General features: G+C 40.3%; 2 protein-coding genes across 3 annotated transcripts in view; one reads left to right on the top strand and one right to left on the bottom strand.

The window, feature by feature from the left end:
- The window catches only part of STT3B (STT3 oligosaccharyltransferase complex catalytic subunit B), a 52,458-nt gene extending 40,830 nt beyond the window's left edge, over positions 1–11,628 (top strand). Inside the window, exons 10-16 of the mRNA XM_065051616.1 lie at positions 1,197–1,408; positions 2,243–2,430; positions 2,931–3,102; positions 5,446–5,619; positions 6,652–6,765; positions 7,743–7,955; positions 9,957–11,628. Coding sequence (XP_064907688.1) covers positions 1,197–1,408; positions 2,243–2,430; positions 2,931–3,102; positions 5,446–5,619; positions 6,652–6,765; positions 7,743–7,955; positions 9,957–10,037 — 1,154 coding nt within the window. The 3' untranslated portion in view covers positions 10,038–11,628. The remainder of the gene's footprint in view (positions 1–1,196; positions 1,409–2,242; positions 2,431–2,930; positions 3,103–5,445; positions 5,620–6,651; positions 6,766–7,742; positions 7,956–9,956) is intronic.
- A 2,023-nt stretch (positions 11,629–13,651) lies between these two features.
- OSBPL10 (oxysterol binding protein like 10) overlaps positions 13,652–22,522 on the bottom strand; it is a 121,448-nt gene continuing 112,577 nt past the window's right edge. For both annotated transcript variants that reach the window (XM_065051614.1, XM_065051615.1), the window contains exons 9-12: positions 20,428–20,614; positions 18,793–18,975; positions 17,147–17,300; positions 13,652–16,454 (exon numbers count right to left, since the gene is read on the bottom strand). In XM_065051614.1, the coding sequence (XP_064907686.1) occupies positions 16,410–16,454; positions 17,147–17,300; positions 18,793–18,975; positions 20,428–20,614 (569 nt within the window). In that variant the 3' untranslated portion in view covers positions 13,652–16,409. The remainder of the gene's footprint in view (positions 16,455–17,146; positions 17,301–18,792; positions 18,976–20,427; positions 20,615–22,522) is intronic.

Genomic DNA, 22,522 nt, shown 5'->3' on the forward strand with positions numbered 1-22,522 from the left:
AGCCCAGGCGGAGGTGTGGGTTCTCCGTATGTCAGTGACAACAAATTCTTTATTTGTACAAAGCTGTAGTGTGGAAGCAGACTTCTAAGACTATGAATGAGGCTTGTAAGGACGTAATCTGCAGTTGTGGCCTGTGCGGAGGAGTGAAGAGCACTCAGGTCTTGGGCTTTTACAGGAACAGGAGGCTCCAGACTAATAGATCTGCCTCTTAGCATTACCTAAGAGGTGTGGGGGCAGTGGGAACATTTACTGTGTTAAATCCAGGGGCTCTGGGGCTTACAATGAGACTGTGTCAAGACCAGAGCCAGGCAACTCAATTTCAGCCTCCTGCTGCTGCAGCATCCATTGTAGTCAGCAGAAAGAGACCTGTGGGCATGAATGGAAGGCCATACTACTTTGCTACAAAGTATGAAATATTTATGTAATATAATCTGATAAATCTGTGTCACGTCATGATTTCTGCGGCAAGTCTTTCACAAGAGTGTGTTGTTAAGCTGTAGCAGACAAGGAATAACAACTATTACTTGAACAATAGATATTCCCAACTAGTGCATATGGGTTTGTTTGGGTTTTTTCCCTCCTAGGAAAAGTATTCTGAATATTCCTTACTGCTCTGTTTTGTTTTGTTTGTTCAGGAAAACTTGCTTCAGAATAGGGCTCAAAATGTCATTTCATTTGTCCGTATGGAATTGTAATGTAGACAAGCCCCCAATTTGTCCACAACTAGCTTAAATTAAAATCAAATTAATTAAATTAAAATCTGATATTTAAATGAAATTCCAACACTTCCTTTTGCTTTTTCAGTTTCAATAACTTGTTTGGTGTAGGGCTGTTTGGCCTTTTTAATCAAATGAAACTACCTATTATTTCAGTAGCTTTTTTCGGTGTGTGATATTAAATTTCACTAATAATGTGTCTTCTGACACATTATTAATGAATATGAAAATCGGCTTGTGTTATTGTTAACAGTTGTTAAGATGAACTTCAGGAAGGGTTTGAAGCGTAAAAGGGATAATGTTTAACGGAAGTGTATCACTGTAAATTAAAAAGCAATGAAATGCAAGCTGCATATTCAGGTCTCTATACACACAGGCGCTCAGCCCACTTCCAGAAGTTGTTTTATGGAAAGCATGTATGTGTTCAGTGAGAGTGAGTGTTATTTTGTAAATGTCATCAGTAGATCTATTTCTTTGCAGTTGCTCTATATGCAATCAGCGCCGTTTACTTTGCTGGTGTGATGGTTCGTCTGATGCTCACTTTGACTCCAGTGGTCTGTATGCTGTCAGCAATTGCTTTCTCCAATGTCTTTGAGCGTTACTTGGGTGATGATATGAAGAGGGAAAATCCACCAATAGAGGACAGCAGTGATGAGGATGACAAAAGGAACCCTGGCAACCTGTATGATAAGGTATGGGGAGGAAGTAAAAGTTAGAAGCCAGAAACTAGCTTATTTTTATTCCTTTTTTTTTTTTTTTTTTTTTCCTGGTCAGAATATTTTAAATGCCACTAAAGGTCTGAATCACTAGCATTTGAATTTAGAACAAATATAGATGTTCTCCAATAAGGTGTAACTGATGTCCTGAGGAAAATAATCAGTGGTTCCTTCTAGCTTGATCAGTGATGAGCCTTTAACCTAGAGGAAGTATACAGTGTTAATCCAGCTTTTTAGACAAGCAATGGCAAATAGTTGCTTTCTCTCCTTAACTAATTACAGCAGTTCTGTGTCACTGAATATCTCCAGGTTTCCCTCTTGTATTTCCTCTGAGATGTGGTGAAATTAAATAATATACTTTATGGAAAGTATTTCTATATGTAAACTTGCATACTCTCTTCATCATGAAGAAGCAGCTGTTAGGTCTTTGTTATACTGACCCTGACAGTGCATGAGCCTTTCCCCATCTTCCTTACAGTCAGTACCTGTATTCACCTTTCCACATTCTCTTTTCCACCCTGCCTTATAAAAAGAAAACCAAATCATACTGAGACAAACCAAGGAAGTTGTGCATTGACCCTCACTTAATAGTTTCTTTTTTTCTGAAAGAGGCTTTCAAGGAATCATCCATTTTTACAAGTTGATGGACTGTCAAAATATTGTTGTGCATATTCCATTTATTCTACAACTTGGTCTTGCTTTATAGCATCCTGTAGCATTCGTGGGGTGCATGTGGTGAAGCAAAAGGTGTGGGTTCCATTGTCAAGGGTGATAAAAGTTACCATAACAGATCTATTTCTGTTTGTTTAGGCAGGCAAAGTGAGAAAACATGTAGCTGAACAGGAAAAAACAGAAGAAGGACTAGGTCCCAATATCAAAAACATTGTTACTATGCTGATGCTGATGTTATTGATGATGTTTGCTGTTCACTGTACTTGGGTAACTAGCAACGCATACTCCAGCCCCAGCGTTGTCCTTGCTTCCTATAACCATGATGGGTAAGTAAGCTCTGCAGGTCTGAAAATAATTAAAGGGCAAAAGCCTTTTTATTTCCTTTGAATTAGCAATTTACCTTCTTTTAATCACTTCTTACTGTATTAAGGCAGAATTGTCACCTGATTACAAAATACATCAAGCTCTCATTTTCAAAAAGATACAAGATTTTATGAAATATTTAATGTAAATACATAAAAATAATGCTATCCAAAGCCCATAAAGGTGGTGGTTTAAAAAAAGAAGGTATTGAGTCAATTGGGAAAACATGTTTACAAATATATATTTGACTGGAAATGTGTTCAGTTACATCTTCAAAAGCAGTTGAGTTTCTGGCCAGTCAGCTGTTAGTGGGTTCAAACTTATGACTGCTGATGACTGGAGCCCTCCAAGGGAGCTGAATGGATAAGAAAACCCTTATTTGCGAGCCCAGATTTATCATGGTGCAGAGGATTTGTTGCTAGTATTCATACCAACGTGAATAAAATGAGCTCTTGTTTTCCAGCACTCGGAATATCCTAGATGATTTCAGGGAAGCCTACTACTGGCTGAGGCAAAACACGGACGAGCACGCCAGAGTGATGTCATGGTGGGACTATGGCTATCAGATAGCAGGAATGGCGAACCGGACAACCTTGGTCGATAACAATACTTGGAACAACAGCCATATCGCCCTGGTAAGGGTGGCAGCTTTCTGTGGAGTAATAGCATGAACGTTTTTACATTGCAGTGGAGTATGGAATTGTCAGTATCTGTAGATAGTATGATAATAAGGAAGACTTCCATAGAGTGGGAAACACAGCAGTGGAAAGAGCATATTTTTTGCGTTTATTAGAACTCTACTATAAAGAGTTTCTGGGCTGGATCAATTTTGCTTTTGGAGTTTTCATTTTGTTTACTTGTAAGTTTCTAAAACTTCACTTCCACTTCAGCTTCTTTTCTTTGTGGGAAGATAGACAAAAGCTAGTGTCACAGTTCTCCTTGGCTTTAGTGCTGCAACAGCTTAGCCAGTACCACTGCTTTACTGACACTATCCAAAAAGGGATTGTTTCAGTTCCGCAGTGCCTTTGCTGACTGGATTGTTGAATGGCATGTGAAAACTGACCACGTGAAACAGCAAATTTTCAGGCATTTTTGGAAATTAGAGAAAGTTCATTAATAACAATGGAAGTGTTGCAGATTTGACATGATTCTGTCTTCTCAAAATTGCAGTTAGACAAAACATCTGTAAATTTAATTTCTTTCACTTCTGAAGAATAAATTTAAGGTTTGTGTGTGTGCTCAAAGACAGGGTAGCAGCATTGCCTGTGGTTACAGAGGCACCACCCTGGGCAGCTTAAACATTTTTTCAGAAACAAAAGAGTGTTCCACGTTGTAGCTGGGTTGCAGTCTTACTGGGGGCTGTGTAAGGACACTGACATCACTCAGTGCCACTTCTTCCCAGAAGATCCAGACCAAGGGGCAGAGTGTGGGGGGAAGGCTCAAGGAATGTTTTGGGATTGTTGCTTGTCTTGTGTCAGTACCTAGTACAGCAGCTGGACCAGATCTGCAGACAAGCAGTGTTCAAAACTGACAAATTAATGAAGCTGTGCTTTGAGCATACCAAGTCCTGAAAGGATGTGTATTTGGGAAGAGGGGATCATGTGTACATGCTTTTCACAGGAGCTGGGAACTCACATCAGCTGGAAGCAAGCTTGGGAAATTGTACTGTTGGTGCTAGTATCAGTCAACAACTTTGAGTGCTAAGGCACTCTTCTCTGTTTTTGGTGGTTGACCTGGCAGTGTTAGTGTTTTAGATGGACGTGCAATTCTGATAGCTCTGTGTGCCTCCCTCTTCCACAAGAGGCAGAAGCACAGATGCTGTATCTAAACCAACAGATCCCTGCAGAACAAGGCACATCAGGTGAATAGAGACACTGTGGAGTCGTCTGTATTGTGCAAGCACAGCAACCATACACATTACAGCAATTAGAAATGATGATTTTTAATAAAGAATTCTCTCCAGAATGACTACTGGCACTGTCAGGTTCCATTTTGGAATTAATACCCCATAAAGGGGAACCCAAGCAATAAATGTATGTTGTGGCAAATACCTGAACTGTGTGCTAAATGAGGCGTGCCCTGGAGTCGCATCCAGATGGCTTCCTCCTGCACAGAAATAAATGCAAATCTGCCAAAGAACTTCACATTCATTAGGATAATGGCCAGGAAGCTGAGGTTCTCAGTCTTTTTGTCAGATTGCAGCCTAAGCTTAGTGTTTCCTAATTACATTCTGAACTGAATGTTACCACTTCGGATGCAATATTATTTATATTGCAGTTGCTCCCTCTTACCACACCAATACATTATTATGCTTTTAGGTGTGAGACCTTCAATAGCAAACAGAACTACTGAACTGAACACCAGTTACTGACTTCAGGAAATTCTTTTGAGTGTGGGAAGTGACCAGTATGGAGGTTCTAGATACAGGTTAAAAAGCTTTTCAAGGCCAAAACTACATTATGCTTTTACGTCAAGGATGTCTCTATACTGACATTTTCCAATGCTGAGGGTTGCCTGTATGCTGCTGAGTGCCATGCAGCACGGCTGCTTCAGTAGTGAAAGGACAGAGCTCAAGGGAAAAAATTACTAACATTTCATAATTGATTCACTTTGGGTTGTGTCTAAAGCTTTGAAAATAATTTGGAATTATGTATTTTCTGCAGTATTTTCTGGTTTTGGCAATATAGCCATGACTTGAAAAATCTGTAAGTGCCACTAAAGGAATACCCTTATTGCTGCAATTTACACTCAAAGCACTCATTCCAACAGGCAGCACTCCTCTTACAGAGGAGAAAATATTTCAGCTTAGGTTAGGCTTTTGAGTTTCTTTATAGACACAATGGGTTTTCTTTATCTGGAATGAAAATGTGGGCTTTGGTTGACAAGTAGGTATTTGTGGGGCTGGGCAGGATATTGATCTGTGGATCTATTTGAGAGGCAGCTATGCAGATACTTAAGATATTTTTCCTGTGATACAGGTGGGAAAGGCAATGTCATCAAATGAATCAGCAGCATATGAGATCATGAGAAGTCTGGACGTGGATTATGTTTTGATTATTTTTGGTGGTGTGATTGGGTACTCTGGGGATGATATTAATAAGTTCTTGTGGATGGTGAGAATAGCAGAGGGGGAACATCCCAAAGATATTCGGGTAAGTGGAAACACACACAGGAGAACTTACATGTTCTTGGCTGAATATTGTATTTCTGTATGTTCACTTCTACTTCAAAAAAAAACCCTATTTACGTTGTTTATTTTCTGGTAGTGCTCATTATGGAGGGAAATCTCTACTACTTATTGCAATTTTATTTGAAAAATGAGTTATGGGTTTTTTTCCTAGAACAGTAGGAGTGCAGAGGTTTGTAGCCCAGTTTCTTTCACTACTTATGGTTTTGAAAGGTCAGTAACTTCAAAAGCTTTTCACCTTTTTGCATGATACTAAAATTAGGATATCATCGTAACTCTTGTGAGTGTGTCTCGTTGTGCATTATCACACTTTTAAAAAGTAGGAGCGTTCAAACTGTTGAAATAGTTTGCATTACAAGTTTCTTCAAACTCCATAATAGTAGGAGGCAAGTTGAAGTGTTAATATTGATTTATGTAGAGTTTAAGTTATTTAAACATCTCAGAGATTGCAGAAGTCTGTAGTAATATTTGTTTAAGCCTAACAAAAACTTCTAGATATTAAGGACAGGCTTAAGGGAGTAGCCCACGTGCACAGTTTCATCGCATATGGAGATGAAAATGGCAGAAATTTTTTGTTTAAACACTGTGCACATGTGAAGTATACAGTAACGTTGCAGACCTTGTACATTACCAATGCAGTGCTTTTCACCTTTCTGAAGAATAATTTTGATAGATGCCCAGCTAGCTTTTACCTTTTGAGATCAGTTTTCCAGTAGCTGCTTGCTGTAAAGTGACAAAACTTGGGCCAGCAAAATAATAGGGATTTAGGACCCATTGGGTCTGGGTTACATGCAGGTAGTTTGTAACTGTTCTACCTTTCATGAGAACCATCATTTTCTGCTTTAAAGACTAGCTTAAATCAGCTTGTAAACTGTGAAAGTCAGTTTAGATTCTTTATGAATATTTTGTCTGTATGTGTGTGTGGAGAAGGGAATAAGAAATAACCTTAAATAGGGATTTAGTTTATATTTACTATTTGTATCTCTTTTTTTTATAGGAAAGTGATTACTTTACCCCTCAGGGAGAATTCCGGGTAGACAAGGCAGGTTCTCCAACTTTGCTGAACTGTCTCATGTATAAAATGTCCTATTACAGATTTGGAGAGATGCAGGTTAGTTTTACAACTTCTCCTGACTCTTAATTGAAATGTAAGAAAGCAAATGTTATTTTGATGTATTTTCCATCTTTTAGATTGAGTGTTGCTTGTAGTAGCAGAGTTTGCAGGTAAGAGTCAGCTTTACGAATTAAAACATATCTAGGAATGGTCTACTGTGTATAACCCTTAGAAAAAAGCATTTCTGCTGCTAACTACACCTGTTGCTTTTTGCTGTCCTTCACATTGTCCCCGACAAGCATCTTAATTCCATTATGCAGTGCACTTGCTGAAACTTCATGTTGTGGAGAGCTTTAGATTTGTTTTTTGTAAGAGCAACACAGAAGTGGCACTGTAGACTGTTTAATATGTCAGAATCTACCTGATTTCTGTCCAAGTCACATCAGTGACTTACGTAATAAGGGCATAATTGTCAGAGTGAGCTGTCACTCTCCTTTGGGATCATCGAGTGTAGTTCAGTCTGCCTGGTTTGCTTTTCTCTTTCCTGTCCTACTCCCCTTGCCAAGGGCCCTTCGTTGTGATGTGTCAGCACAAGAATTCCTTATTCAGCTGAAATTGAGGCCAGTGGTTCTGATTTGTAACGGGGTGGGGGGGGGTGTCAAATTTAACTGACAAACCTGAGCTGTACTCAACTTGTATGGTAAGCTGTGAAAGTGCCAATTCTTGCCCTACGGCAGACAGAGCACAAGCCACCGCAGGTGGCTGCGCCTCAGACTTTACTGGAGTGGTTTCACCTCTGAATGCAGATGTGCTGTTTCTGTTGAGCCATGAAGTGCTGTCTCCTGTGACATCCATAGGAATGCAAATGAATTTGTCTCTTTCTCAATTGTGAAAAGGAACTGAGCGTTTCTTAGTAGTAACAAGTGCAGGAGAAGTGTTGTCCTTTGACTAGACCAGTTGAAAGGTACGAAATACCACCACTTGCAGCAATGGGTGTTTTGTCTTGAACTAATATGCAATTTTAATTTTTATAGCTGGATTTTCGGACACCCCCAGGATTCGATCGTACACGCAATGCTGAAATAGGCAACAAAGACATTAAATTTAAACATCTGGAGGAAGCCTTTACCTCGGAGCACTGGCTTGTTAGAATATACAAGGTGAAACAACTAGACAACAGAGAGACCTTGGATCATAAACCTAGAGTAACCAACATTGTACCGAAACAGAAGTATTTGTCAAAGAAGGTGGGTTCCCAGTGAAGTAACTGAAAGGGGTTGGGCGATAGCAGTTTATTTTTAACAGTGAATCACATAGCTGGTTAATTATGTATTTCCACTAGCCAGAATGTTACGGATACTGTTCATGTTAGTGTCCAATATCAGACCTGCCTGCTGGTAATAATTGTTAATTTTCTGTCTGCTTAACTTAAAAGCATGTGAAGACACAAGGCTAGATTTTTTTTAGGCAGAATGCTACCTGGAAATAGAGTGTGTCACTGGCTGTTACAGCTCTTAAGTCTTCATGTAACTGGAAGTATAATCTCTAAAGTACATCAATTCATGTTTCAGTAACTATGGCTCACTAAGTTAAATAATGTGGAAGTTGCTTTCTGACTTTGTTTGAAAGTAGTGATGCCTAGAAGTTTAAAAATGGAAAATTTTGTATGAAATAAATTAAATATGAAACTTTTGTTGACGGAACTTTAGTGTCTGACTGCTTACTGTTTGAAGTCATCTTCATGGTTTTAAAAGTGTTAGCTCTGGAGCGCTACTTCAGCTTGTTAAGAAAGAGGTGTTACCAGGGGAGGTGGGGAGAGTCTTAGCAGCCCTGGCCTTCACAACACCTTTTCTGTATATCCAAACATATGTTGCCAAAGGAATTCCAGAATCCTGTCAGAAACAGATGTGTGACAAACTCAATTATTACCGGCAGTAAACTTTTAGATAGTGTCATGGAAATACAAGCAAAGATGCTTATTTTTGTGATTTGATGCAAGTTCATAAAATAAGATACTTGGGAGTTGCTGCTGAAGCTTGGCTTATCTTGAAAGGAAATTATACGCTTTACTCTGCCTATCATACACTTCAGTGTAACTCTTGAACTTGTGTGCCAAGCAGGGCTGTATTTATTCATGATAGATGTGGTGACCCCACTTAAGCTTTGGATATGTCAGTTCTCTGTCTTCAAGACAGGATAAAAGTTGATGCATATTGTGATCCATCGCCAACTCCTGCAGCACAAGCAGGCTCTACTTCCCTTTAGCAAAACGGAGAACCAGGAAAGAGCACGGGGCAAATGACTACACCAGGATTTCCTAAATGAGTTCTAAGGGCTCCTCAGGAGCCCCAGGTTTCCAGCAGGTGCTTCCTAACTGGAAATTCAGTCCATCTCCTGTCAATCTTCCATGTTAGGAGTGATATTGCTCAAACTGAGGGATATAACGCATCTGAATATAACACATCAGTTTGTATCTATTTCATGTTATAATATTATTATTGTTGTTAATATTAAAATGAGAGAAAAAGGTCTACTTAATTGATATAACAGAGCTTGCTGGTCAGATTTGCTGTGGCAGGCATGTTGAATGTACTATTCTACCTGCCAGGAGCTAACTGTATTTATAGTTAATATCACCTAATGTGATATTAATCACTTTGAAGTTAATATCACCTAATGTTAATGCTCCCCTCATGACTACCTTAGAAAAAGTACCTAAAATAGACTGAAAAAGACATGAGCAGAAAGTGCTAAATAGCCTACAGACCAATAGCTCAGGACTAAAGACTACAAATGTAAAATTATTCTGGTTTGGGTTTTTTTTAAAAATGCTTTGTTGAGTAAATATTACTATCCGTCATCTTGCTAACTTCTAAGAGAATCAGTGCAAAAGATGCAAGAAGGTATTTTCAGGCAAAACTAACACTCTACATCACTTCTGCTCTTTGGGCCTATTAGAGCTTTATTTATCACGCTGGTCAATTATTAATTCTGCCTCAGCACAAGCTTTGAAAACAATTCTGCAGATCTGTTAGGCGGGGCTTGCAAATATACATCTTGTGCAAAAGCAAATGTGGGACATGAATTTACAATCCCAACTTTAAAGATAATAACTGACTAGTACCTAGTTGAGCGTTTACCATTTAAGCGATTTAAAATCAATCTAAAGAACATTGAAATGCACATCATCAAACCGCGGTCAAGCCTAAATCATTAACTAATACATTTTATTCTGTTTTTCTTTTTAGACCTCCAAAAGGAAGCGTGGCTACATTAAGAATAAACTAATTTTAAAGAAAGGCAAGAGACCCAACAGGAAGACAGTTTAAATACACTGTTCCGATTGCTAATACGAAGCAGTTGTCCTTGAGATAACCAGTCTTTGCCTTTAGCTCGAGTCATGTTTCACAGCAACATGAGGGTACAGAACCATCATTGGTCCAGATTATTGTACAAAATTTTCAGGCAATGTCTGATTAAAAATATTGGCTTATTGAGAACAGCTGTTTTAGATTTGTAATGTGAAGCAAGACAGAGCTGCTAGCCAAGTCAAGCAGCTTCTTTTTTTTTTTGGTACATATTATCCTTCAAATCTGTTGAGAATGTGGACTGACTGCACCAAAGAACCCTGTAATTTGGTCCTTGGCACATGCATACTTGTCAATCTTTTTTGGAAAACACTGTCCAGCTGAACAGTGGCAGTATGTAAACTGGAATGGTGAAAGCTAAAAACGACTCGTTTTCAACAATTAAGAGGAAGCAGAGCTCCCTGAAATTAAACTTTCAAAATAAGTTATTCCTGTGATTATTTTTCAGTGCTTTCTTTTACTCTCGCTGCAGGCTGGGTTTGATCTGGAGTGTAAGAAGCAAAGCTGCAGTTGTCACAAGAGAGGACAGGACGGATTAACTGGATGCTAGTTTAGCTTGGACGAGCTGCTTTTGTTGAACACGGGATTGCAGTTTTACTGCCTTACACTCTCAGCTCCTGAGGTAGACAAGGCAAATCTTGCACACCGTAGATCCAAGGGCTAAATTTCTATCCTCCTGAAAAAAATCTGAAACGACAGTAATGAATGCTACAGTAACATACAGCTGAGCATCACATAGCGGCTGGTGCTTCAGAACAGAAATTAAACTATTTTAGGTTAATGTTTACATTGGTAAAACAAGTATAGCCTGTTCAATGGGGAAATAAAAGGTTGACAGGTATACAAACCCCCTTTTCTGTGGCTATCAGAGGTGGAGGAGTTGAGTTGCAAACCTCTTCCTTCCCTCACTGCCTTCTCTTGTGAGGGTGTTTTCTGGAAATCTATTTCGCTGCATTTTTATTTAGAGTGCTTAAATCAATTGAAGGAATTCCTGCGCTAGTGCTATTTGCTTTGTCTGTCTTTTATACTGTTTGGGGTTTTTTTTTAAAAAAGAAAAAGTGGTGAAAACTGTCAGATTAAATGCACTAAAATATAAATGGAGACTGAACATGTTCACTTTCCAGCTATAGGAAAACTTTATACAGACTTGAAAATTTTCTTTACTTCAATGGAAAGGGTTTTGCAGTTTGTTTTCTTGCCACAGGTTGTAACTTTTTATAGAAACAAAACTTGCATCAATAATTTGATGTAAAATGCAGAATAGTATGTACCTTTCATTAAGAAAATGTAAATTTACAGTGTTCTGTGAGAATGTTACTGCTGACTTCTTTCCCAAGGTGTAGAGTATTTTTTTGATTTATGAACTCATTTTTGACTCCAATGGTTTCTACAGACCAATACTACAGCTGCAACATTTTCACAAAGGTAATTAAATCTGGATTTCTGGCCCCCTGTCGTTTGGAGATTTCATTTTATTTTGTTGCTTTAAAGCTCAATGCAGACCAGTTGTTGACTGTAGGGGAAAATAAAGTTAATTCAAGTTTTGTGTTAAGGGTGTTGTGTCTGTGTTGTGATTAACTTGGTAACATGTTCCCTTCCTAGCCCAAGTGATAAACTGAGTCATTTGAATCCCATAATGCAAGTCTGCTGACCTCATGAAGTTGCTGTAGAGAAGTCACAGCACCTACTTAACATCCTTCCAGCTTGAACTGATGAAGCCAGATGTAGGACTTCTGTTGTGATGGCATTCACGCTGCTGTCACATCTTCCCAGAGCAGCACTGAATCCTTCCAGCAGCTGGAGAAGCTCAAGCTGTTACAGTTGTTTGCACACACACAGAAGGGTTGGTTATTTAATGTATAATTTGTAATATCTTTCTTCTCCCGAGCAAATCTGCATCCTGCCCCTTCACCATTAGTGAGAAATAAGCAATCTAACATTGGGAAGAACATCTGAAAGGTGGCAGAACAGATGCTGCTGGTCAGTTTGGCTTTGGCAGCCTTCTTTAAAAAATAAATAAATAAAAGGTTGCCCTCCCATCTTTGCAGTTGTCAGATTGTTTTCCATCTTGGCTGACACTGTTCTCTTGAACAGAGCAGAAATAAATGAATCCTGACAGCTTTTACAGCTTTAGAACTACTACGTGAAAGAAAAAATAACTACAGGCACCTACCACTTACCTGAGCTTTTTAAATCTGACTTCAGGGCTTCTCCTAATGTTCTGCATTTAAATGAAAAGTTGGAGATAGATATTAAGGCAACCACTTAGAGAAGTTACAAAGAACTGGTTCTCTCACTTTCCTCCATGAAGGTTACCTGGTTCTCCACCTGGAGTTACTCAGCTGAACTAACTTCTTCCTCTTCTGAGAACTGGCCCACACTTGTACCAGCGAAGAAAAGCCAGTCTGGAAGGTGGGTTTGCTAAGGATGCAGGAGCTTATCTCCTCAGCTACAGCCATCCTTCTGTTTTTCTGCTAGGTCAGGGGTGGTAGAATTTGAAGCATAATGGCCACAAAACAGTAAAATCTTGAAAGAGAAAGAAACCGCTTAAGCCGGGTGTTGGTCTTCGGTTGCAGAGCAACTAAAACTACAAGTGTCCCGAAGCGGGTGCTGCTGCCGTCCTGTGGCACTCGCGCATTAGTGCTGAAAGCAGTGAGGGCAGACAGAGCTACGGGTAATCCCAGAGAAATAATTTGACTTCTGAAAGTAGTAATTCCACATCAGAGGGGGAGAAGAGTTATTAGTTAAATATCTTGATAGATTTACTATTGAAAAAAAAAACAGTTAAACGCTTTGACTCATCCCTCTGTACATACCAAACCCACTACAAGTAAAAACTGAAAATAAATTACCTGTGGCTGTGACTAAAACTGTCAATAATGTCTTTAAACCAAATGTATAAGCTGCTCCAAGACGTGGCCTTGAAGCAATGCAGCGAGAGGCAAAGAACACCAAGACCGGGCAGCGATTCCAGCCCTGTTTGCAGCCAGTGCAGTTTTCTGTTTTGCATAAAAAAAAAGTGTTCTCGTAGATTCATTTTCAACACTGGATGAATGTTTAAAACAAACCAGGACTTCATTATCCACCACTTGAAAAATGCAGACCCGCATCCACAAAGTCTCATAAGCCTATTTTTTTGTCCCCCGCGAGTGTCCAATGCTGCAATAATTCAGTTGTATTTTAAGAGGTCTCTAATCAAGAGTATCTGTTAATGACAAAGTTTAAATGAAATAGGATTTTCAGGAACAAGAGAACACCTCAACATATTTCCCTTTATCTGTGAGAATAAGGCATAAGTCCCCCAGCCTCTCCTAAAGTCATGATGGTGCCCCAGGCCTGTTTTCCCTGTATCCTGCTGTCCAATTTGAACAAAAACTTACCTACTGCGTATCTGTCTGTACAAACAGGGCAGAAAAACCCCACAACACACAAGGACCCAGCTGAGGAGTCACGGGTGTCAGAACCACACAAAGAGCCCACAGGTGCCCTGAGTGTCGGACACTGCTCCAGGGCATCCCAGTAACTGGTACCAGTAAACCAAGGCTTCAGTGGCAAGAGAAAGGGCATCCCACTACTAAATGAAACAAATCTTTTATTCATGAGCATTGTCATTTGAAATTCACAGATTATGAAAGGAAGGCAAATCAGAAGAGACTGCCACAGCATCTTTTAAATGAGAAAGGTAAAAAGTTTTTCTGAACATTTCTAATTTAAGAAAGAAAAAGGTTGCATAGGCTTTCTACAGGTGTGCACAAGAAAATCAAAAGGTACATGGAGGTTTTTACATTACAATTCAGAGTGTACATTGGCTACTTGAAAAGATTCACTTGCAAGTCCAAGACAGCTATTGGAACAACCTACAGAATAAGGCTTATCAATATTTACTTTAGTCCTGTAAAATGTATTGAACACATAACTATCCGAAAAATAAAATGACACTTGTGAATCTTGTTCTGGAATCTCTCACCGATGGGCTCTTTTCAGAAAAGGCTATTTCTGTGTTGGCCTCTCCCAGGTTACTTTTGGAAAGCAATGGTGGCAAGGACACGATGTGACAAAACAGAACAAAACGAAACGTCAGGGCACAGGTGGAATGTTCTCAGCATGCAGAAACAACCAACCATGCAGACAGAAAAATGCTTCCATAAATTACAAGCATAAAATTATTCCAATTTGTCCTTAAAAGAACGGCTACAGCATCCCCGGAGCCTGGACAGTCACACCGCCAGGGCTGGCAGAGCTGGGCCTGACACAGAGAGGTTTCAATGGCTGTTGTTAGTGAGTGTGTGCCTTGTTCTTTGGTGTGGGAAAGTCAAAGTTCTGGGAGGATGTTCCATGGGTTTAATTCTGCATTTTCACTTGTTCTTTGTGACAGCGTTACAAACCGCATGAGTATTTCTAGTTACTTATCAGACTAACCTCTCAGAGCAAGAGTTAGAGTTAATTCCAGCAGGTGATACAAGTTTTCCTGATGACACTTGGTAGTAGTTCTGTGATTACTATGACAGCATCACTTCGGTATTGACACAGAAAAACAGCAACTATTCCTAAAAATAAGAATTTTTGGTTTAAAAAAAAAAGTGTCAGTTACAAAACCAAGTTCATACAGTCTACGTTTTTTTAAAAATAGGATTTAAATCATTTATAACTTGAATATTTCTGATGTGCAAAAGAAGTACATACAAACAGACAGAATAGCATTTAGCAGGAAAAAGGAGCCACACCTTCAATTAAATAGGGAGCTGAAGTTCAGATGTGAAGATCTATTAAATATCATGTCCAAATGAACAACTAATGGCATGTTTCCTTGTGTACACACCTCTGCCCAGCCTTTCAAATTGCTCAAGAGATTTTAACATCTACCAAAAAAATCATTATAAAATGCAGGACGCGCAAGAACAGATATAAGCAGTGTTTTGACCTAAATATCTGTGTGATACCTATAAAGCATAATCTATTGTATGAAGAAAGCAGACCAAAGGCACAAAATCAATCAGTACTACGGAAAGGTCGGCATCCATGCTACTGTGTGTTACAAAGACAGTGGTTTCATTAGGGGGCACTGTAAAAAGCAGCACCGAGCAGGACTCATCGTGTTTTACCTTTGCCTTTTGTTGTCACTTCTCTCAAAACCATCGTTACTTTCAACAAATACGAACTAAAAGCAACGAAGAACGAAGCCTTCGCACACTTTTAGAATCCACTTCCTTAGCATCACAGTGGTTGCCTTGCAAAGCAAGACCAAGTTACGGGATTACTTGTTTTTTAAACTTTACAAAACAAATTGTAGCCCATTTTGTTTGTTTCATTAATAAAGTTGGTGTCGCGGTGTAGTAATTTCCTAAGTTGGTACTTCTACATCAGAAAACCATTCCTCTGAGAAGGCTGGTTGCATCACCTCTATTCAACCAAATATTTAATCCAGAAGCGATCAACTGGGTCAAACGCAGAAGAAATCAAACCAGGTGTCTGCTTGGAGCTTTAATACAGAATTAAGAGCTCCGACCAGACAAGCTCTGCCTACTTTCCCAGAGCATGACGGGAGCCAGAGAACAATACACAGCAACGTCTAAAACCACCAGAGCAGCCTGGTGGTCTATTCAACAGCTGCAACTACGAACAAACAAAACAGGGAGGACACAACGGGTTGGTGCGAACAACGTTCTTGAGAAGGTATTGCTAATTCTTGTAAGATGGCAGAAAATTCACACCCTTAGGCGACAGGAAACCTGCTCGTAAATCAGCATCCCGACGAGCGAGCGTGCGCGCTGCCAGCGTTAGCATTCGTATGTCAAAGTGAGTTACTCAATGACTGCTGAGACAGAACGACTGCCCTTGAGTGACACGTCATGTTTTAAGTGCAAAACATTTTTGGCAAAAGTGAAAAATAGAAAAACCTTAACCAGTACTAATAAAAAAGTATTTTCTTAAATACTAGCATAGGGCCTGATCCTGCAAGCACACGACTCGGGGAACCCCGGCCGAGTCCAGCCGGAGTTCTGTGCCCTGACACTAAGAGGAAAAGGTCTTTAAATCACTGTGTTTATACTTGTTTACATGTCGTGTAAATAATACACACACAAACACATACACACTGCGTGTATATATGTGTGTCTATAGGGACGTGTGCGCGTGTGTTTGTGTATCCATACACACAAAATGGCTCCTGAATAAACTTGAGCTTGTGGTTAACTTTGAGATGCATCATGCGCAGTATATATCTTCTCGTGTGTACCTTCTGATAACGGGACCTATTTGATGACATCTCGAAGTTATATACTGTAACATTTTAATGCCTTTAAGGTAAAGTTAGGCGGCAACTGCTCTATCACGTCAATGGGTCTTCCAGAGAGGATTCAAATATAGCCAACCATCGCCCTGCAAGAAAATTAGGGAAAGTTTACAAACAAGATTGATACATACTGGATCTGCCTACGTCCACGGAAAAGCTAAATACCACCAACCAACACAAGAACCATCCCTGTCATCTCAAAATTCTGTGTGGGAGGGAAAAAAATTACAAGAGGGAAGAGAAGCAATGGGAAGATGCAACAGATGAACTGCTGGTTTAAATAGCTGCACATACAGGCTAACTTACAACACAGCCACACAATAATCCCCCCAGTCAGTCTTATTTCCCTTCCCCCTCTCCTCTAAGAAAGAGCAAAGACAAACTCAGTAAAATCTATTTTAAGCAGATGAAACCCAAGACTGTGTTTAAGACGCTCGTGCTTACAAACACCCCTAAATCACGTTCACTTCAGATCAAGGTTAGTAGGGGATGTGAGTACACAGCATTCGTAAATTAAGGTGTAGGTTTTAAGGTAAAAAGCATAATTTTAGGTGTGTAACTTTAGGCACTAAAAATTCAGGTTAAAATAAATTTAGCTGAAAGGGAGTGAACAAGTTTACAAGATGGACATGGAACAATCCATTGCTCTTCTCCAAGAGCCAAACTCACGCAAAAATAAAATAAAATAAAATAAAAAAATAATGTATATAACAACACTAGCCCATGGTAAAAACCACAGACAGGCAGGAGGACGCTATTGGGTCTGGAATGAACGCACCTCTTTGGCAAAATATTTTGGTGTCCACGACGTGCTGAGAGCCGCACGCTGCCTCTCCTCTGCTCGCTGCCTCTCTTCAAGGCGGTGCTTGTGCTCGGTGGCTGCGTCGATATTCCCTTCTTTCAGAGAACTGGTGACGTGTTGCCAGAGGCGCCTGCGGGACGGAGAAGGAGCGCAAGCACCAGTGAGGACGCCCCAAGGGACAGACGGACACCGTGTCCCCCGTGCCGCTTTCGCAAGTGGCACAGCTTGTGAGCCACCGCTTCCCTGGGATGGATGTTCATCCCGTTTGCAGACCAGACATTCAGATCTGCTCAACTCCTCATGTTTTCTCATACAAGTTAAACCTTTTGTTGGTGTTCCAGACTCTCCACCTCCTGAGCTTTTTTTCTCAAAGCAGGTGGATTTTTTCTTTTAATCATTTCCTATTCACATTCTTCATTGATGATCCACGCCCAAATGACGGGCGTTTATTCCGCATGTATTTGTAGTTAGAGTTTTGGATTACCAGAGAATGTCAGACAAAAGCCAAAAGAACATTAAATTGGGGCACTGAATGTTCCCACCAGGTTGCTATCAGAGGAGTTGATACACTGATTCTAGGGAGCCCTTCTAGCTCTGTGCTCTCTATTCCGAGTTACCAGACATTATCAGTACCCAACCAAATTTCTTCTTCACCTGACTGCCAGCATTCAGACACAATATCTTCTCACACTGTGTTAGCCCAGCAGAAACTTTGCCCCAAGAGAAAGAAGAAAGCAACTGCAGCTTTCCTATCTTTCCAGGGGTGTTTAAATGAGTTTCTGTTCACAATCTGATAAACTGCACATCCTGCAGAAACACTGGGTGGTTGTCACCTGCTTACCAGTGTCCAAAAAATACAACAAACACACTGCAGAGTTACTGGTTTCCTTATTTACTCCAATTTTTGTGTTCCTGAACTACAGGGAAAAATGAGTTTGTGAGCACGTCTAGAAAGCAGGAAAATTACATCTAACCCTGCACAATGACTCAAGACAAACCTTTGTACAATAAACATATTTACAGATAACAAAATGCACCTTAACTCATGGTTTGAAACCCTCCAATAAAACGTTCCTAAATTCAATAAAAATATTGATTTTTCTGAAGATAAGTGTCAACAGTTATTGACAGTGAATAACAGAACAAGGTTTTTCTAATGCAGAGTTAGGCATGTGATGTGGGTGCTGAGAGCCTTAAAACCATGTGCGTGTGTATTTATATCCCACATTGCAGCACATTTTACCTTTTTTTTAATATATATTATAGAATATATACAACACGAAATTCCCGTGTAAATTGTACGATGCAACATTACTTGCAACAAACTGACTAATTTGACCACCATGTTACAATCACCCAGAAAAGCAGGTGAAAACACTGCGTTATCATCTTCTAAATGCTCATTCAAACACATACAAGCATTTTCCCCCTCTACAAAATAGATGTATACCCCACTATAACGTAATTTATGTACCAAAGAACCAATACGCAGGTTCAGCTATTTGTGCCTAGATTAATGTGCTGTAGGAAGCGAGGCTTTTTCGAACCACACCATTTATAACCGCACTTTGCTTCCCCGTTCTATTCCCGCCCAGGGCTGGGAAGCAGAACTCTGCCCTTACCTCGATTCCATGGGGCCTTGTTGTGCTGTCGGCCTGATTTTTTTCCTGATAACAGGCAGTTTGTTAGTGTCAATCACTTTGGTTTCTCCGTTGCTGTAAGTAAATTCCAGCGTCCCGTTCCATTCTCCCTGGGCCTTGCATACGATGGTGTTAGTGGGATTGTGTTTCACTTCGGCTGTAACCCTAATTCAAGAGGGAAGGACAAAAGACCACAGGAATAACTGGTACCACTTATTATCAGCATGTGAAAGCACTACCACAACTAAGGCTACAAGCACCTTTCTACATCTACAAAGTAATTTTTCAAACAAAGTCGTGATGTTGTCTCCAAAAAGAAAGACTCAACCCAAGAAAGCTCTGTTAACACAGCAATAGCTTTGGACAACATTGTCCCAAAGAACGGTAGTAACTCAATTTAAAACACTGATACTCAGCTCTAACCCACAACTATTCACCTCATCAGCCTGAAAAACAACCCCTGACGTTCATGTGACATTTTCAGTACAGATGTTATTTTAACACCTGGACATGATGCTGTCAGATAATAAAAGTACCCGAAGTCCTTGACATAGTTTTCTTCTTTAGCAATACAAGTTTACTTCTCTGCTGCTGCGAGGCAACGATTAAAGCCACCTCAGTGGGCCAAGAACTAGTCTGACTGAGCAGAATAGATAGGTAGGACTGCAAAACCAAGTATGAGAAGGTAAAACCAAATACAGGGAGAGGTTTTGTGTGTGTGTATGAATATGTAGCCATGCCAAGTAATCCGTAAACTCAAGTTTTTAAATGTTTAAACTAATGCAGCGCAACCTTCCCCAATTTTCACTCACCCTTATGGCACAAATTATTAATCTACAGCTTTCAAGAAAACCCCTGTTGAAATCTGCCTGAACACAATATTGAAATGGTTGACCCACGTATGGCAGAATAACCAGACCAAGTGAAACAAGAGAGAGGGAACTACGCAAAAGCGCAACGCGCCAACAGGCAACACCATTTGCCATGGACGCGGCCACAGTCCACAGCAGAACAAGGACGGGGTCCGCGTATGTTAACAATTGGGTCATCAGCTTGAGCAGGGGAGGAGGAGAAGTTATCTTGCATGGTGGCTCTTCACACCCTTAATAATGTGGAACCAAGACACGTAAATAACAATTCATGGTCTGGAATCTCAGTGCAGAACTGGGAGTCCCCAGCAGGGAGCTGTGGATGTGGGCAGCGACACTCTCGCTTCTCTCCCCTTCCAGGAGCTCCACCTGCAACACCAGTTCATTCACTTACAAGACTCTCACAGAAGCAGCAGCTGGTGTAGCAAAAAAATTGCCATTTCTACATACAATTTTCTGATCCTACACTTCGAGTCATTTTTACAAGCAACAAAGCCTGTAAAAGTACATTCACTTTAGTTAAATGAGAGGAGTATAACCAATTCAGTTAAACAAAATAGCAATAGATAACAATATAACTACAATAAACTGTTCCCTAAAGCTGTAAGTCATCTCAAACACTAATAGGAAAAGAAATTCAGATATCTGTCTATAAAATACTAGAACAGAAGAACCAAACAAATGCCTGAGAGCCTTTCCACTGAAATCCAGTAGCAGGTAAACAAGAATAAGGCAGCAATTCCCATACCTGTGGACCTTCCCTCCATAGAACGGCTTGGTGTGGAACGTGACCGTAGCAGAATAGCCCGTTCTGGCACAACTGATGTTGACTTTCCCTCCAAGTTCCACCCATGGGATGGTGAGTATTGAGCGAGCGTAGGCACTAGGCAGGGTGAAAACATACTCTTCTTCATGTTCCATCAAGTAAAGAACACCTGCATGGGAAGAAGGTTGAAAGAGACATGATAGAAGTTCACTGGTAAGACCTGACAGTCACCAACTACTGTTCACAAAATGTATTTCCACATAGAGCACAACGTGCAATTTGCCTTGATGGAGAGTTTTGTCTGCTAAAAATAAAAAAAATGTCTGCCCTCTGGAACAAATTTCTTCAAAGCAAGCACACAATGCCTATGTGTCTCCTGGGGTCCTTCATGGTGCTAAATGGCTTACCAGAAAATCTGACTGGATGGCTTATTTTGTGCTATTTACAAGCAATAAGCTGCTAAAGCTGGAAAAACAATAACATTTGCTTGCAGAAGCCATAGTGAATATTCTGAAGCTCAATCAGTGTCACATCATAATCTCCTTCCAGAAAAAATACAGGCATGGCCAAAGGACTCTCCAGTTGTCCATTCTATCAGACACAACCAGGTTCTCTCCACTAACTTGTTACTGATGCATTTGTTGGTGGGTGCGAAAGGGTCTCTCTCAGTCTGCCTGGGTGCAACCAGGAAAAGGGCTTAAGGAAGCCATCTAGAAATTTCCTAGAAGTTTGCTCCTTCGATTCCAAACACCTGGTTTCCCACACAGCCTTTGCAAAAGTCTTGTGCACTCAACAGGGGGGGTACCAGGGCCACTGTTCTTCTACCCCCAAGACCAATGTCTCTACCATAAAGAGAAAATTCCTGGCAACTCTATTTAATTCTGAAAAGGTTCCTCCATGCTCAAGATTATGGGGTTGTAACTGAAAACAACAACATGCAGCAGCAGTCATTTTTCAAGATTATTTGGAACAGCAAAGAAAACTGCATGTGTGATCAGATCTTGGCTTTCCCTGGGGTTAAGGACACAGCTCTATCCCCACCATAGTGTGGCCTTCAGGATGACGAAGAACAGGACATAAGACCAGGTTAAGAGCACCTTAAACCTTGCACACAGAATCAGATCATGCCAAATATCTGTAGTATATTTTTGATTACAGCTTTACCCTCTTTTGTGTCACATTTAATAACAGCCTAAAGGCAAAAATTACATTTGAAAATAATTTTTCACAACAGGGATTGAAAAAAATGCATCACAGGAAGAACTGAGAACCCATAAATCTTTGAAAGGAAAAAAAATCAAGAAAATCATCTTGATATAGTAATAGTATCTGTTTAGAAACAAGGTGAGCTTGAGCCAATTTGCCCTCACCCTGGTGTAGGTTTGGGAAGAACACATTGACAGTGGTATTGATTAGTCTGTCTATCTGTTTAAGGGAATAACAACATCAATTTTGTGAAGTGATCTTACATGTAATAATGAAAAAACACTAAACAGGAACAATATTAAAATATGTCCTTCACACTGTATGAAAACACAAACCTCGACAACGTTCAGAATGTAAAAGCACAAAGCTCTAACAGAATCATCATCTTAAATATTGGCTTCAACTGACAGAACTAAACGCAGGCACAGGAAACTCCACAACTTGTTGCTTCTGCCTCCTGAAACTGTTTGTGGGAAACCATCTTTCGCAAGCCAGAGCAGTTTCATGCAGTTGTTGTCAGGGCTTCTGCAACCTCAGCCATGACACAGCCGGCACTTCTACTCCAGCAAGCACAACACACACAAGCTGGAGACTGCAAAAGCACAAACGCAGAAAACCGGTGTCTTAAAAGGACCTTCAATCATTTTGCCTCGACAAGTCACAAGCTCCTTGTGTGATGCGCTGAGCCCCGGCCAGCAGGGAACAGCCGGGACACAGCTGAACACACACGTTTTGCCCCAAACTTCTCATCTCCGCACCTGCAGGTAAAACACACTGCAGGCAGGTCCTGGTACCCAGCTCACCCAGGACGTGCAGCCAGGGGGAACTTTTCCTCAAAAAGATGACTCTGCTTATCAAACTTGCTACATGG

The sequence above is a fragment of the Columba livia genome, chromosome 2 (genome assembly GCF_036013475.1).
Source record: "Columba livia isolate bColLiv1 breed racing homer chromosome 2, bColLiv1.pat.W.v2, whole genome shotgun sequence".
NCBI lineage: Eukaryota > Metazoa > Chordata > Aves > Columbiformes > Columbidae > Columba > Columba livia.